Genomic DNA, 17,363 nt, shown 5'->3' with positions numbered 1-17,363 from the left:
CACGTCCTGTATATCCCTATACGGGACGTATTGATAGGTTTTTTAGCAAAAAGGGATGGATGTCTCTAAAATTCCCCTTGTTTTACCCTAACACCTAAGAATACAAACATACAATTAGTATAAAAACTCATTATATATCAGGGGGTGTTTGGGATTTCTTATTTTCATCAACTTATTTTCATCAAACATACAATTAAGTTAATAAGGTGTTTGGCAAATCATAAGGCCTTAGAGCATTCCCAACTCATTTCCTACCATATATCCCTATATATCATATAATTAAACTAAAAATTACTGTTTTTTCTCTCACATTTTTAATTAAATAATATTTTTTATACATTTATCATTGTTTTTTCTCTTACCTGCACTCACGACCACTTTTATTAGAAAATATTAAAAAATTAAACGGCGTAAACAGTGAAACCCCAAATTTAACTTTCTCATATTACAGTTTCTCTTTCATCTACTCACAATCACTATAACCATACCATATAATTTACAAATCTCCATCACATAGTTTTAGGGAACGGGCTCAGTATGCTCTTATAGATTTTAACTTATGGAGAAGACAAAGTAAATGGGTTTTGAAAAGTTAGGAATCTCTGGCATATTAACTTAATGAATTTGATTTACCTATTATTCTATAACCCTCAAAACCCATTACACCCTTTTTTTAAAAAAAGTGTTATTTTTAGTCATTTTGGTTTTCCCCCAACACATAAGCTAATCCAAAAATTTTTTTTAAAAACTTCTTTTAAAAAATCATAAATTAATAAGTCCTTTTAACAAAAAGTCTTTTTTTTCACTTAATAACCTACGACTTAAACTACTTGCATTCGGCACAAAATGCTAATAATCAATGCCAATAGAAAAAAAAGCAATATTTATCATCCCACAAATCATGAATACGATTTTCACATGAGTTTTTATCGTATTTTGAGTTTTAATGTTTTATAGCATACTGCTAGTTTGGAGAAAAAAATATCAACTGGACCAATAAGTTACGCACAGATAGTCATGATGATATGTATGATGATAACCAGGGGCGTAGGCAGGTAAATGGGAAAGGGTTTGGACCGAACCCGTACCAAAAAATATTCGGGTATTTCGACATCGCACCCATATAAATTTCGACGTCGAACCTTAAAACCTTTGCACCCAACCCTTAAAACCTTGACTATGAACCTTGTTAAGCACTGGTTAAGCCCATAAAATTTATTATATTAACATAAGCCCAAAACCACTTAAACCTAACTTTTTGCATTTTAATTTGACTTTTGTCATTTTCAGTACGTGACTTGACCTAAACTGCTTAACCGGACTGGACAGAAAATCCAAATATTAGTGATAGACAATCGATCGTCTGTCCCTAAACATTTTCCAAACTAACGAAAGAAAGGTTTTGGTTGCGCCATTTAATAAACCTTATTTAGCTGCTTCATATAATGAGGGGAAACATGTTTCTTTTGTTTATTAATGTGCATATGGTTTTTTATGTGGAGTTAAGATGTTTAGCTCAGAATAAAAATAAATTCCAAATATATCAAAACCTAGCCAGTACGGTAGAATTTTGGTTTGTTTTGCAGCAAATATCCTTTCTTTTACACACAAACAGAACAAAAGGATCCATTTGCATAAGCTCCAGCTCCTAGGACACAAACAGAACAAAAGGATCCATTTGCATAAGCTCCAGCTCCTAGGTCACTATCAAACATATATATTATATTCGTTGCTTCTTTGTTTTTCTAATTACGTTCGTAAAAGACGATTTGTAATGGAGGACTATAAAAGGAAGATCGAGGGACGGGAGGGGGGGGGGGGGGAGGGGGGGCGGGTTTGACACGTAGCATCACGTCAGCAAATGAGTGATTTTTATTTTAGAGGTCTAATGGCGTTGTAGCTCAATATCGCCCCATCACATCGATCACACACACGCGCGCGAGCACACACACACACATATATATATATATATATTATGCACACATACTAATATAGTAATATTATCCAAAAAACCACACCACGGCGACAGATCTATCCCCCCCCCCCCCCCACAATGTCGCCCACTACACACAACCTTAGTAAATGCTATTTTTATTGCATATAACTTTGTCTAAAACCTCTCTGAATATAAACTTCCTTTTTCTTCCCCCTTTGATTAAAAATTGGGGGCTTCACAAGCTAAACAGTGTCTAATCCATCTTCGATCTCTAGCCTCCAGGTATGCGGTAAACACGTTTGACTCGTTATTGAGTTACGGAATTCCCAGTTCAAAGTGTCAAAGGCCTTTTAAAATTCGCGTTAATAAACATGATTTTTATCGTAGCACATTTCAACCAGGCATGAAGTTCATTTATGATTAACGAACCATCCAATATGTTTCTTCCGGCTATAAACACCGATAGGGTGTCACTACTAATCACCTTGGAAATAGGGTTTTTTTTTTATATGATTTATAAGTGTCCTTGTTAACGACTTGTAAATACATCCAAGAGGCTAATCGAGCATTATTTTGTAAAGTTTTGGGGGTCCTTGGTTTTGGCAATCAAGGGTAATATTAAAATTTATATTAATCAATTATATGGTCAGCATGATTATTCATCTAATTATAAATAGATAGTAGACTTAAGTAATATTTCAGTGATAGCTTCATAGTTTATTATTCGATGGACGTATTTGCCTTTATTATTATACTAGGTTACATCCCGTGTTACACACGGACGGAAAATATATAAAACTTCATATATATATGTGTGTGTGTGCACGAGCGCACACGCGTGTGTGTTACATATATTTTAATGAATTGTAAACGTCAGGTAATCTAGCATTATTATTATTAATATTATTATAAGGTATCGCATTGTTAGTTTAATTAAAAGAACCCAACATACAAAAACAAATAGAGAAAAATAACAATTTAAAACATAATTCTAAGTTATGCCACATATTTCTAACTTATACCATGAAACAAAAAAGACATATTAGTTAAAACTTCATCATCTACTGAAGTCATATGTTGTAAACTATGAAACGTAAACATGTGGATGTTGTAACATAAGTTATGTGTTATAAAAACTATTTTTATTGAAATTATAAAACATTTAAGTACACAACATAAAAAATACTAAAAATATGAATATAACAATGAGATATAATTATAATTTTTAGTAAACCGCGCGTTTAATAAAGCAACAATGTAATCCACACCTAGTAACTTAAACCACCATTTCAATCCAAACATTTAGTCCATAAATAATTTCCCAAAGTCTCAAAATTTTAAAAAAATAACAATAAAACAATTAATTGTTTTTATTACTCAATAAATGATGATTATAACAATTTATTTTGAACTAATATTTAAAATTAGTGTTCAAATTAACATGTGGAAATTATATAAATGGAAAATTGATTAGTTGGAAGCCTATGTGGACATACTAGTTGAATGTCATATGAAAACCTTGTATTACTTTAATAGTATAGTAAGATATAGGGTTTCCCACTAAATGCACGTATATTGATAACTTATTAGAGAGGGATAATGTGTCGTTCGCAACGCACTCTAGCCTAGCCGCCACTAACATTATGAAGAAATCGGCTCCTATCTTTCTCACCTAAAAACCATCTTAATGGTACACCCTAAACGGAAACTCCATCATCTTCATCATCAAGATAAGAATGGGATGGAGTGAATTTTTTTAATGTTTTATATATATATTTTAAAGATATAGAAGATTATAAAGAGTAAAATATGAATGCTCTAAGACAAGAAAACAAAGATGCGAGTACTATTTCGGTATCTCAATAGGTGAAACAAAAGATTGTTCCCTTATAAAAGTGGGGCCTACCAAGCACCAACATTCTATTTAATTTTATATATATATATATATATATATATATATATTTGTATATTTTTTAAAAGTATTTAAGTATATTTTTATATACTTTTGTAACGATAAATATTACTACTACCTGTCTACTTCTCTTTATACAAATAAATCTTTTTTTTTTTTGGTTTTGAAAACTTGCGCCCTTTTCATCTAAAAAGCATGTTCTTGTATCTAGTGGGCTAGTTTATCGTTAACATACCATATACAATGTCGATGTTTAGTTATAACTAAATAATTGTAAATTATGATATAGAGAATAATGATTATTTAAAGTCAAATCAACCCCACCTAATTCCATTTGCGTTTGATTGTCGTCATGTTATCATATACGAACTTTTCAATATCTTAATTCAATTGATCGAATAAATAATTCACACACTTAAAGCGAAGAAAGCTTTGTAGACCATTTTTAATTACAAAAATGAAATACAACATTAACGGCTAATTTCTTTTTGTGGTGGCTTTGACAATCACATAAATAAAACATACACGTAACGAAAGCTATTTAAAAAATAATAATATATCAAGTTTATTGCTTTTTAAACAACTAACAAAAGTTACAAAATCTACCTATTCTAATAAAGTAAAATAAATATAGACATTTGACATGTTTTGGTTAATTCTCACAATTTTTTCTCTCCAAAACTAATATACCCTAATATATGTAATAAATCAATAATTATTCACTTTCCTTTTACACTATGTTTATATAATATTATATATTTTATAAATATAAATATTAACATATTATTTTACTACGTATTTCAAAATACTTGGTGAATTTTAAAAATCAACACAAATCATGTTTATCGAATGAAAATTGTTTCGGGTTTTTATGAAACTTAAATTTGATATTATGAGTCAAAAGTTGGTAAATAGATTATTTGGTACAAGTTAACTACATTTAGGTCAAAATTTGTTACGGGTCAAAAATGAAAATTTTGAGTATTTTTAAAAGTTTGAGAATGTAAAATAGATTATCATTAAATTTGTTATGGGTTCAAAGTGTTGACTTTAAAATGTCAAAAGTATGAAAGTTAGAATTTTTAACATGATTCGGGTTTCAAATTTATTTTTAAAGGCATTTTTTAAAATAATCAAAAGGTTTGGGATTTGGCAAACTGACTATTTCCCCCTCAACTATTAAAATGTAATAAAATATTGCGAACACTTTCGACGTACCACCCCCATGCCTATTAATGCCTTCTAACTTTTATTAATTTTGAAATATTTATGTCAACGTTAATTTTTCCTTCAATGGTGATCAGAACGTTGTATGGGAAATATGTCATAGAAAACTATGCTCAAATGAAACAAAATATTCACAAAATTAAATTGGTTAACATGTTATTTTTTATGTTGTCATTATGACAAAGTCGAAAAACCCTCTGAAACTTATAAAAAAAATTCATGGTGTAGCTCAGAAAAACATAGCTCTTGAAGAACATCCATTGTTATAATTTAATGTTTTACTTTCCTTTAATGAGTGGTAAATTGATAAATATATCAATAAAGGTAACGCTCATTTTGTATTTAGACTGAGTGGTTAGAACTACTATCGTGTGAGAATATTTATTTCCGAAATTGGTTCATAACCAAAAGTCTTTCAATTATACATATATGGCACCGTGAATGAATTTTTCGATAGAAATAAATATTCTCGGGTACGTTTTTGCATGAGCATTTTTTTATTTAGTTCATTTAAAAAAATAATTTTGTGATGTAAATAAAATCAACTTATGCACGTATTGTATAGATACAAACATAGATGTAATACATTTTTTTCATACACGCTATGTAATTATTTGTTTTACTTATAATTTTATAATTTGAATTATCTCGTGTGTGACACGAGCTCTAAAACTAGTAATTTATATATCATTATCATATTTATAATAGGTGAAATAGATGAAACATTTTAGTTAAGAGATAGTTAATAAAACATGGTGTGAGATTTAAAAATAGACAGTAATTATATATCATGTACAAAGATTCAAAGAAAAAAAGCCATCATTAAGTTGTTTAACGTCTGTTCAAAGAATTGTTGGATGAGATATGCTAAAAGATTGTTAGTGACGGATCTAAAAATCTTTTCACGGAGTCGAAATTTTTGGATTCGTTATCTATTATGTTTTTGGAAGTCATTATCTATTGTTAAACATAAAAAAAAAATTGGTTCGAGTTGGATTGGGTTGGGTCACGTAATAAAAAGTTCCTGATAGGTGGTGGTGGCTGATGGCGACGATAACAATGGAGGGTGGTGGTGATGGCTGATGGCAGTGGTGGTGGTGGTGATAGCAGCGACAATAGTTTGGGTGGTGGTGGATGTGAGCTCGTGATGAGAGTGACGTTGGACGCTACCTTGTCAAATTACAAATGTTTGTGCCAAGGTAGCATCCACATAACTAAAAAAACTAAAGGTATATTTGGTTGGAGGTAATGAAATGAAGAGGGAATGAAATGGGAGAAGGAATGGAATGGATAAGGAAATGAAATTGATCATTATCATTCCTTTGTTTTGTTTGGTTAACCTATATGAATGAAATCAGTTATTAATTTTTATTGTTTGGTATCCAAAAAAATTGTATAAATAAAATAGAAATAATAAAAACACTTATATCTCAAAATATTTTTTAACCAAAAAAAAAAAACCTACATTGGCGACGGTGGTAGCCTCGGCGACGAAAATGGTGGCGGCGGTGGCGGCGTCGGTGGTGGTGTCGGCGGAGTTGGTGGTGGTGGTGGTTGTTAGGCAGTAGTGTTGTTGAGAAAGTAGGGTGAAAGATGAATTGAATGAAAAAAAAGAAGGGGGGTAGGAATGAATGGTTTTGTTGTAATGAGATTCCATGTGTAATGGATGATTCCATTCTATTGAGTAACTAAACACCATTTTTTTCATTCCCACGTAAAGAATCATTCCATTCCTACTGTCATTCCTGCATACCAAACGCTACATAACTGAATTAGACCCAGGTTAGAAAAGACTCGATGAAGGAAAATAGTTTGAAGTTGAGATTGCTAGAGATAATTTCTTAAGTTGGAATTAATATTGGCCAACATGTCAAAATTAAAATTATTAAAATTCAATATCCAAATTTATAAAACCTTATTTAGGGAAAGAAAGGAACGGAAAAGGTAGGAAAGAAAAGGTTGACTATGTTACCGAGTTTTATTTAAAGATGGAAAAAGAAGAAAATAGAAAAACATGTGTTTACGAGTTTCATTAAAAGAAAGAAAGAATATAAATTATAAGAAAAAGTAAAAGTAAAATGAAAGGCTTTGTTTCCTTCCAATCTAAAAGAAAATGAATGAAAAAATAGTTAGTAAGAAAATCAAATGAAATAAAAAAAAGAAAGAAAATAATTCTTTTCCTTTTCTATCTTTCGTTTAATGATCTCGGAAACACCAAAGGACTTCTAGTCCAATGGTATTTTGGTGGTGAGATAAGGCTTAGTGATCATTAGGTCCTGGGTTTGAATCTTACAAGAGAGGGTTTTTCTCAAATATTGAGTTTCCTTCTGAATTGGTGGCTTGGTGATGGATATAATCGCATGGTACCAATGATGACACGATGATACTCCAGTGGTCTATGAGTGATCCAAATTAGTCGTTCAAAAAAATAAAATAAAAAAGATCTCGGAAACACAATGGTGGTAAGGTAACCAAATCTCAAACCATTTTAGCCTTTACTCCTTTTACGATTATTATTATTATTATTATTATTATTATTATTATTATTATTTTTTTTTTTTGTTTGAGTGTGTAGTAGATGATATTGAAATTTGATAGTAACAAAATGACACAAAATCCCACCGCTTCAATTATTGGCACACAAATTTCCATAATAACATAAATACGAAAAAAAAAGGTGCCGACGAGGATGAAAATGACCATTACACCCTCGCGTCCTCCAGTCAGTCCTCGGACCACCGTCATCCACGGTACAAGTCTTCACTCCGGTGGGCCCCACCCAATTTACAACTCATTCATCGAAGACAGATCCATCAAAGCCTTCTGTAAAACATTAACATTTAACATTAACGTTACATTACGCGTTCAACTCTCTCTCTCTAGAATTTAACACCTACTAGCTGTCTGTCATTGTCTTCTTCTTCTCTTCTTCTTCTAACCCTCTTAATCACCACACACACAGAGTAACCAACACCTCACTATCCTTTTATTTTTGATGATTCAATGGATACCAAAGGACGACTTATTGCAGGCTCCCATAACCGAAACGAGTTTGTTCTTATCAATGCTGATGAAGTCGGGCGAGTAAGTATCCTAAACCCTAATTTTATTATTTTAATTTCTGTCGGTGCCGTTATCCTTTCATCTTCGATTTAGGATTTAATGTAACTCTTATTGATTAGGTTACCTCTGTGAAAGAATTGAGTGGCCAGATTTGTCAGATTTGTGGAGACGAGATAGAAATTACGGTCGATGGCGAACCGTTCGTTGCGTGCAACGAGTGTGCGTTTCCTATTTGCAGGCCTTGCTATGAATATGAAAGACGAGAGGGGAATCAAGCGTGTCCTCAATGCAAGACCAGGTTTAAGCGGATTAAAGGTACTGAAACCTCTCTTGTTGTCGTTAGTTTGATCGATTTTGACCGATTAAATGTGTTGCAGGGAGTCCGCGAGTGGACGGTGATGAAGAGGAAGATGAATTTGATGATTTGGATAATGAGTTTGAGTTTAGGAATAATGATCCCCATAGTGTTGCAGAGGCTATGCTTTCTTCGCGTCTTAATGTTGGATCGAATGCTTTGGGTTTCGCCACTCCTTCTGAGGTCGATGGAGCTGCTTTGAACCCGGAGATACCTCTGCTCACTTACGGTCAAGAGGTAATAATAATAATAATAATATTATTATTATTATTATTATTGTTATCACAACATTAGTGCTTTCTTTATACAATTTGTGATTTATTTCAAGTTGTTAAATTTAACTGACAGGATGAAGGGATTTCAGCAGACAAGCATGCTCTAATCGTCCCACCGTTTATGAACCGTGCAAAGCGCGTTCATCCTATGCCGTTTTCCGATACTGCTTCATCAGTTTCTTGTAAGTTTTAGTTGTATGTTTACTTTGGAGTCTTTATGATAGTAATGCATGATTATTGGATAAAAAAAATGACTGTTATTGTTGGTGGTGATGGTGTGGTGTGGTGTGGTGCAGTGCCGCCAAGGCCAATGGATCCTAAGAAAGACCTGGCGGTTTATGGTTATGGTACGGTTGCATGGAAGGATAGAATGGAAGAATGGCGGAGAAGACAGAATGATAAACTTCAAATGGTGAAACACCAAGGTGATGGTGGTGGGAATGGTGGTGACGTTGATGATCCCGATTTGCCAACGTAAGTAATATTTGTGATCATTGTTATGATGAATAATAGTTAGAGAAAAAAGTTATGTAACTCGTTTTCTTATGTGAAATATTGTTGTGTAGGATGGATGAGGGGAGACAACCGTTGTCAAGAAAGTTACCGATACCTTCAAGCAAGATTAGTCCATACCGAATGGTGATAATATTTCGTCTCGTGATTCTCGGACTCTTCTTTCATTATAGAATCCTTCATCCAGTCAATGATGCGTATGCTTTATGGTTGACTTCAATTATTTGTGAGATATGGTTTGCGGTATCATGGATCTTTGATCAATTCCCAAAATGGTTCCCAATCGAACGTGAAACGTATCTTGACCGTTTGTCACTGAGGTATGAAAAAGACGGGAAGCCATGTGTGTTAGCTCCCGTGGATGTTTTCGTGAGTACGGTCGACCCGTTGAAAGAACCACCGTTAATCACTGCAAACACGGTGTTATCGATCTTAGCGGTTGATTATCCGGTGGATAAAGTCGCTTGTTACGTCTCTGATGATGGTGCTGCCATGCTTACATTTGAAGCTCTGTCTGAGACGTCTGAGTTTGCTAGAAAGTGGGTCCCGTTTTGCAAGAAGTTCAGCATTGAGCCGCGTGCTCCCGAGTGGTATTTTGCTCAGAAGGTTGATTATCTTAAAGACAAAGTTCACCCTGCGTTTGTTCGTGAACGCCGTGCTATGAAGGTAATTGAGCTGACTTTTGTGGTCAATTGTTGAATCTTTTATTTTATGAAACCTGAAATTGGTATGATTTGTTGCTCAGAGGGATTATGAAGAGTTTAAGGTACGGATAAACGGGCTCGTTTCAATGGCCCAGAAGGTTCCGGAAGAAGGATGGACAATGCAAGATGGTACCCCGTGGCCTGGAAACAATGTCAGGGATCATCCTGGAATGATCCAGGTGTGTGTGTGCCCGTGTGCATACAATTTCTCTTCTCGTTTTCCATGGCCATTTTAACACCTTTTTATATATATTTTAATGTAGGTTTTTCTCGGGCAAAATGGTGTACGTGACTTGGAAGGAAACGAGTTACCTCGTCTCGTTTATGTTTCTCGTGAAAAGAGGCCGGGATTTGATCACCACAAGAAAGCTGGTGCTATGAATGCTCTGGTATTACTTTATCTTCATTGATGTAATGCAATGTACAATATCTTTGTTTTCATAGTTGGTTATAACTTGTGTTTTCTTTGTTTTTCAAGATCCGAGTGTCGGCTGTGGTTTCAAATGCACCTTACCTGCTGAATGTTGATTGTGACCACTACATCAACAATAGCAAAGCTTTGCGCGAATCCATGTGCTTCATGATGGACCCAACATCCGGGAAGAAAATCTGCTACGTGCAATTCCCTCAACGGTTTGATGGGATCGATCGTCATGATCGGTATTCCAATCGCAATGTCGTCTTTTTTGATGTATGTACATATAATTCAAATATTTATCATTTTGTAAAATTTTAGTAACATAACTTTTTGTTTTTGTTTTTGTTAAGATAAACATGAAAGGGCTAGATGGAATCCAAGGACCTATTTATGTAGGAACCGGGTGTGTCTTCAGGAGACAAGCATTGTACGGATACGATGCACCAACCAAGAAGAAGCCACCTGGCAGAACCTGCAACTGCTTTCCAAAATGGTGGTGTTGTTGTTTTGGATCAAGGAAGAAGAAGAGCAAAGGGAAAACAAAGGAGAAAACCAAAAAGAGTAAGAAGATGAAGGAGGCTTCAACTCAGATATATGCACTCGAGAATATTGAAGAAGGAATCGAAGGTAATTTCTAACTTTCGGTGACTGTTATTGCTGTTATTCTGGTTCTACTTCTATTTCTTCAAGTGTTCTAACACAATTATTATTATTATTAATTTTGTGTCAGGAATTGACAGTGAGAAAACATCATTAATGCCTCAGATAAAGTTTGAGAAGAAATTCGGTCAATCTCCTGTGTTTATTGCATCGACACTCGTTGAAGAAGGTGGTGTTCCACCAGGAGCAACCTCAGCATCACTACTAAAGGAAGCTATTCATGTCATAAGTTGTGGTTATGAAGATAAAACCGAATGGGGGAAAGAGGTAAATAAAACTAACACTAAAATACTTAAAATTACTATTCATTTATGCTGCATGTTTAAAGCATACTTTACAAGTTTCTTTTGCTGCTTAAAGTCATATTTGACTTATGATTAATGATGCAAGCTGGTCCCCACTCACACATACCATCATTTTCTTATCATTTTTTTATTCACATGACTTTATTTTATACATGTAATTATCTAAATGATATTACATTCTTTTAGAAGTATTGGAAGAATTTGAGTTTGTTTCTTGGCTTCTTGCAACTAATTCGGCTTTTCTGTTTACTTTTTTAACATAAGGTTTTGAATATAAACAAGGTTGTGATTTTTTAACATCAATTTTTCAACAGTTTACGTCCTTTTAGCGTCATTTTTTTTAACACTTGACTTTTTTTAATGGTTTTGATGCGCCTTTGTTTTCTGATTTTATTTTTAAACAGTTTGCTTTTTTTTTAACAGGTTTGCTTTGATTTTGTTTTTTATGTGATTTTTCAAGTGTGTACTAACTATTTTGCTGCAACGCATGGATTTGCATAAAAGGTTTTATTGTTTTTTTATGTATAAAGCTTCGAAAACGTTTATTTGTTTTGTTATAGATAACTTATTATTTCTGCATATTACATTTGCTGAAAGCTTATATTTAAACAAATAGGTCGGATGGATTTATGGTTCGGTTACTGAGGATATCTTAACGGGGTTCAAAATGCACTGTCATGGTTGGCGATCGGTGTATTGCATGCCAAAGCTACCAGCATTCAAGGGTTCGGCTCCTATCAATCTTTCTGACCGTCTTCACCAAGTTCTCCGGTGGGCCCTGGGTTCGGTTGAGATATTATTCAGCAAACATTGTCCAATTTGGTACGGGTACGGGTGCGGTTTGAAGCCACTGGAGCGGTTCTCTTACATAAATTCAGTTGTCTATCCTTTAACTTCCATTCCTCTAGTCGCTTATTGTACCCTCCCCGCAGTCTGTCTTCTTACCGGAAAATTCATCGTCCCTGAGGTAAATTATAAATATTATGGAGCTCACTATAAAAATAAAAGATGATCATACATAACAATTCATGATGTGTGTGCATGCAGATAAGCAATTATGCGAGCATTCTTTTCATGCTGATGTTTTTGTCGATTGCGGTTACGAGCGTCCTTGAGATCCAATGGGGACGCGTTGCAATCGACGATTTCTGGAGAAACGAGCAATTCTGGGTGATCGGTGGGGTGTCAGCTCATCTATTTGCACTATTTCAAGGGCTTCTAAAAGTGTTAGCTGGTGTTAACACTAATTTCACGGTTACGTCAAAGGGTGGAGACGATGGTGAATATGCAGAGCTGTATCTGTTCAAATGGACGACCCTGTTGCTCCCGCCATTAACCCTGTTGATCTTTAACATAATCGGTGTGGTGGTTGGGATCTCGGATGCAATCAGCAACGGGTACGAGTCATGGGGCCCACTGTTCGGGAGGCTGTTCTTTGCAATATGGGTGATTCTTCATTTGTATCCTTTCTTGAAAGGTATGATGGGGAAACAGAGCAATGTGCCTACTATTCTTATCGTGTGGGCGATTCTTCTAGCGTCCATCTTGTCACTGGTGTGGGTGCGGATTAACCCATTTCTGGACCGGGGTGGGATCGTGCTGGAGGTGTGTGGGTTGGACTGTGACTGATCAATCAATATATAGATGTAGTAGTATATAAAATATATAGCAATGAGATGTGAAAAACGAATGTGTAGATACAAGGAAGGACTTGTGATATTTGTTTTTTTTTTTGAAGTGTTTTTTTTTGTATTTGATTCATTTAGATTTTTTGTGGAGTCTGAGTAATCGAGTCTCATGCGAAACTTTACTTGTTCTTTCTTTATATATAATTAATAATAATAATTTATTATTGAATTATCATCCTCTGTTTCAGTTGAAAGGATGTGGGTAATTTACTTTCTAATTAAATTCTATTCTTAAGTTCTTATTAGTGTTAGCATTTCCAAGAAATTTGGGCCATCATTTGTGTAGCACGGTTCAAGCATTTGTGGAGCACGATTTAAGCATTTGTAGATGCAACCATGACACGATTCAAGCATTCATACAATCAATCAGCAATCATTAATGTATGTGTCTCAAATCATATGTTCATGTTTTTAATGTTTTTTTTTTTCGAAGTATCCACACCAATACTATTGTATTTTTCTCTAATAATAAAAGTTTGTGTTGGTTGTTAAATTTGTTCTCTGTTTTGTTAGAAAGAAGTTTGATCTTCAATGTTAAAAGTCAACTTAGATAACTAAGGTATCAATCCATAAGGAGTGCAACACGTCTTGTTAATTGAGTTTGCAATACTAGAGAACAAGCAATCAGTGCTTGATGTGAAACTCCTTGGTGACGTTGTAAATCGGGATGCTGGGTTTATCAGTAGTTTGACTGTGAAAATGGCATCTAGTGTTGTGGAATTGATGAGCCGTCTCCCAAGGCTTCGGGACCATCAATGCGAGCTTCTTTTGCTTCGCTTATGTATGGGGGTCGCAAAGATGTTGGTTGGCCTAAGAACGTGCCAACCTATGTATGTGGGGGAAGCTGTTTCTATTTTTGATAATGACCTTCGAGGGGCGATTGAGGACATCGGTTTGTTGAGGCCATTTTTCGGGGATTTCCAATGGAGGTTGGTATCACTTCCGACCCGTTTTGGGGGGTTGGGTTTATGTTCGGCCAAGGATGTATCTACATATGCTTTTGTGGCTTCGAGAGCACAATCATGGAGTTTGCAGGACCACATTCTTCGGGGATGTGGTATTGATGGGTTGGACATTGATTATGGGTGTGCGATGGATCTTAGCATTATACAATATTCAATCAGTTACATAGACATCCTCTATATTGACTAGTTGATCTGAACTTCTAAAAAGGTTTGCGCAAAACCACACAAAGGCTAGCTATGGTGGAACTAGCATACTTGAGCAATCTAAAACAATCCTTCTTACAGTTATATCATCCAATGGATCACACAAGACATGTTGCACTCCTTATAATGACATGCAATTATCCGAACATGGTGTCATTAAGTAGATGTAATCATGATGGTGATAATCACCTTTAACATACTGTTAGGTGCTGTTTGTTTTTGAAGATAAAAACTGTTTGCAATCTGATTTCATCTGATTTCATGTCTGCAACTGAAGATGTGGTCTGAAGATCTGCAATTTGAAAATATAATACTGTTTGTTTTATAAACTGGGTATCGTCTTCATAAGTTGAAAATTAGTTACCTATCATACATATTCAGTAGATAGAAGTTATTTAACGTCTGTAGACTAGTAAAATAGTTGGTGGAGGGCGGTGGACGGTGGTGGTGGCGGACGGTGGGTGGTGGTGGTGATGGACGGTGATGGTGGTGGGTGGTGGACGGTGTTGGTGGCGGATGGTAGGTGATGGTGGTGGTGATGGACGATGATGGTGGTGGGTGGTCGACGGTGTTGGTGGCGGATGGTAGGTGGTGGTGGCGGCGGACGGTGGTTGGTGGCGGCGGACGGTGGTTGGTGGCAGTGAACGACGGTTGTGGCCGACGGGTGGGTGGTGGCGGTGATGGACGGTGGTGGTGGGTGATGGATGGTGTTGGTGGCGGATGGTAGGTGGTGGTGGTGGCGGACGGTGGGTGGTGGTAGTGGACGATGGTTGTGGCCGACGGGTGGGTGGTGGTGGTGGGTGGTGGATGGTGGTGGTGGTGGCGGACGATGGTGGTGGTGGCGGACGGTGGTGGTGGTGGTGGCGCATGATGGGTGGTGGTGTTGGACATTGGGTGTTGATAGGATGTTAAGAAGTTTGAAGATGTGTGAAGAAGTTAAACAATAGCTCCTTTTTTAAGACCATAAAAGCAGTTTGCAGATCTTATTTTAAAAAACAAACAGTCTTCAGAAGCTTATGTCTACGCGCCCGCAGACATAAGTCTCCTGCAGATGTTTTAAGCAAAAACAAACACAACCTTAGTGTCTTAAAGAGACTATAAACATGTCTTGACTACTTGTTATTCCCATAATCTTGCTATATGTTTATAATAATGCTGAATAGGCAGATTATCTATATAATTGACTATCCACCAATGGACAATGTGTGTTTGCTGGACCAAGTGCCAACTAAAGTTCTAAAAAAATAACATTGTGCTAGATTTAAGGCTAAGTTCCATGCCTCTTATAACGGGTTAGTTATCTGCTTCATAAATTACGCTTCTCTCTTTCTTTTTCTCATACTTTATGGTATGGTAGCATTAGAGCTACACAATTATTAGTCATTTATATGTTTGTCAACATACAAAACACCTTTAAATCGAACAATTTATTCATGAAAACGTTTTTTTAAAGAAGAGTTTACTTGTGTTATAATTGCTCTTAAACTGCTAATATCTTAAGTCCTAACCACAATTATATGTAACTAAGTGTGCTACTCTTTGGTTCAAGTTCCACACTCTCATGATCATTTACCTTGAGGGATGTTAAATTGTAGTTCGAAGAAATAGGGATCTAAATCGGAGTTTAGAGGGGTATTGCCACAGGGTGAGGGGAATCTGAAATAGTGATTTGAATATGCAAAACTAATAATGCCGTTAGCATCGTTATGGAAATAGAGGGTTGGAGAGGGGGGGGGGGAGGTAATGTAACCACTATCCGACATAAGAATCAGTATGATAAGTTGTGAAAAATAAGGAGTGAGAGTGTTCCCGAGCTCACTTAATGAAGAAAAGGAAAACATTTCCATTACTTTTTTTTCTGTTCTTTTCATTTTCCTTTCCTTTCCTTCTATCTAATTCCTTCTAAAATGAAAAGAAAGTATTTGCACTACAAAGCCCCAACTTTCCTTTCCTTTCTTTTGTTCCTTTAAATGAAACTCGAGAACACACTTTTTATTTTTCCCTTTCCTTTCCTACCTTAAATGAAACTCGGGAACACAAGTTTCCTTTTCTTTCCCTCCCTTTCCTTCCTTAAGTTGAACTAGGGAAGAAAGTGTTAAAGATCATAATCTTTTACATACTGGAGGTGCTTCTCTATTTATAGCCGAAGGGATGAAATATTACTGGAGCAGGTGTCGTTGGAATATCTTGTTGGCTCCCATTGTGAGCAATGTAGCGGAGAACATGGAGGCCGATTTGGTGGGGCCCATTGTACAGTAGGGTTGTCTTCTTTGTACAGTTGTCTGGAGTCGTTGCAAAGGTCCCCACTGGGTTATTTCTCCTTGCGTAGTTGCCTAGTACTGTCACGGTGGTCCAATGCGTACCTTCTATCCAGGTGGCGTCTTTAGGTGGGTATTCTGAGGATGCTCGCTTGTAGGTTAATAGGTTTGTTCCTTTGGCGTTTTCCTTCCAACGATTTGGGTTTTCTCCCCCAAAGTGCTCATTTCAATCAGGATCTGAATCGATATCTCTTCAGTATATGCTGCTAATTAGTTGATTGCTATCTTTGTTCGTTGTTTTCAGTTATAATAGCAAGAAACAATACCCAAGTAATCTTTAAAAAGCTAACTTATAAAAAAAGAAAGCAAAAAATGCAGGTTAAGAAAAGTGAAGGGGCCATTGATGTAATAACCGAATACTCATAGAATAGAAAGCAAGTAGGGCAGAGACATGAGCAGCAGCTATATATATAAGCATACAACTAGGGTTTCACTGAGCCAACCTCGCCGCACACACATCTTCTTCAAAACCTCAGGTTCATCTCCTTCTTTCTCTACTTCATTATCACTCTATGTATGTTTTGATAGAATTCATAGCAGATTGTTTTCTATATCGTTAATTGTTTCTACAGATTTCACTACTCGTCATCTCATATGCTTCTTTGGTTTAGTGTGTTGAAATTACTGAATCTGTTTCCACTTTGTATGCTAATAGATTCAATTGACCCTAATCCTTCTAATCCATCGAGTTTACAGTACTTACTTCAATGTTATTTTATACATAAATATTCATTTTAGATTGTGAGCATTGTCAGATTTATATCGATGATTAATTGAGTTTCTCTGTTTTTTGTAATTTAATTTATTTGTTTCTGATTGA

General features: G+C 35.5%; 1 protein-coding gene across 1 annotated transcript; it reads left to right on the top strand.

Annotated features, from left to right (window-relative positions):
- The first annotated feature begins 8,050 nt into the window (after positions 1–8,050).
- Positions 8,051–13,163, top strand: LOC143619993 (cellulose synthase A catalytic subunit 6 [UDP-forming]-like). Its single transcript, XM_077091800.1, has 13 exons — positions 8,051–8,159; positions 8,258–8,453; positions 8,516–8,730; positions 8,842–8,950; positions 9,065–9,242; positions 9,335–9,947; positions 10,027–10,164; positions 10,249–10,374; positions 10,464–10,676; positions 10,754–11,030; positions 11,134–11,330; positions 11,985–12,335; positions 12,416–13,163. The coding sequence occupies exons 1-13, from the start codon at positions 8,079–8,081 to the stop codon at positions 12,995–12,997; spliced, it is 3,276 nt and encodes a 1,091-aa protein (XP_076947915.1). The 5' UTR covers positions 8,051–8,078; the 3' UTR covers positions 12,998–13,163.
- Positions 13,164–17,363: the final 4,200 nt, after the last annotated feature.

The sequence above is a fragment of the Bidens hawaiensis genome, unplaced genomic scaffold (assembly GCF_021521415.1).
Source record: "Bidens hawaiensis isolate Kalapana, Puna unplaced genomic scaffold, B.hawaiensis_p1.1 tig00002525_1, whole genome shotgun sequence".
Classification (NCBI taxonomy): domain Eukaryota; kingdom Viridiplantae; phylum Streptophyta; class Magnoliopsida; order Asterales; family Asteraceae; genus Bidens; species Bidens hawaiensis.
Note: the sequence above shows the minus strand (reverse complement) of the source record. Positions and strands in the feature narration are given on the sequence as shown.

Bases quoted from the DNA above. Each gene is read 5' to 3' on its own strand.
- LOC143619993 (XM_077091800.1), top strand. From the start codon at position 8,079: ATGGATACCAAAGGACGACTTATTGCAGGCTCCCATAACCGAAACGAG. The intron at 9,948-10,026 runs GTAATTGAGCTG...TTTGTTGCTCAG, and splicing joins GTGAACGCCGTGCTATGAAG to AGGGATTATGAAGAGTTTAA. The intron at 11,031-11,133 runs GTAATTTCTAAC...ATTTTGTGTCAG, and splicing joins TATTGAAGAAGGAATCGAAG to GAATTGACAGTGAGAAAACA.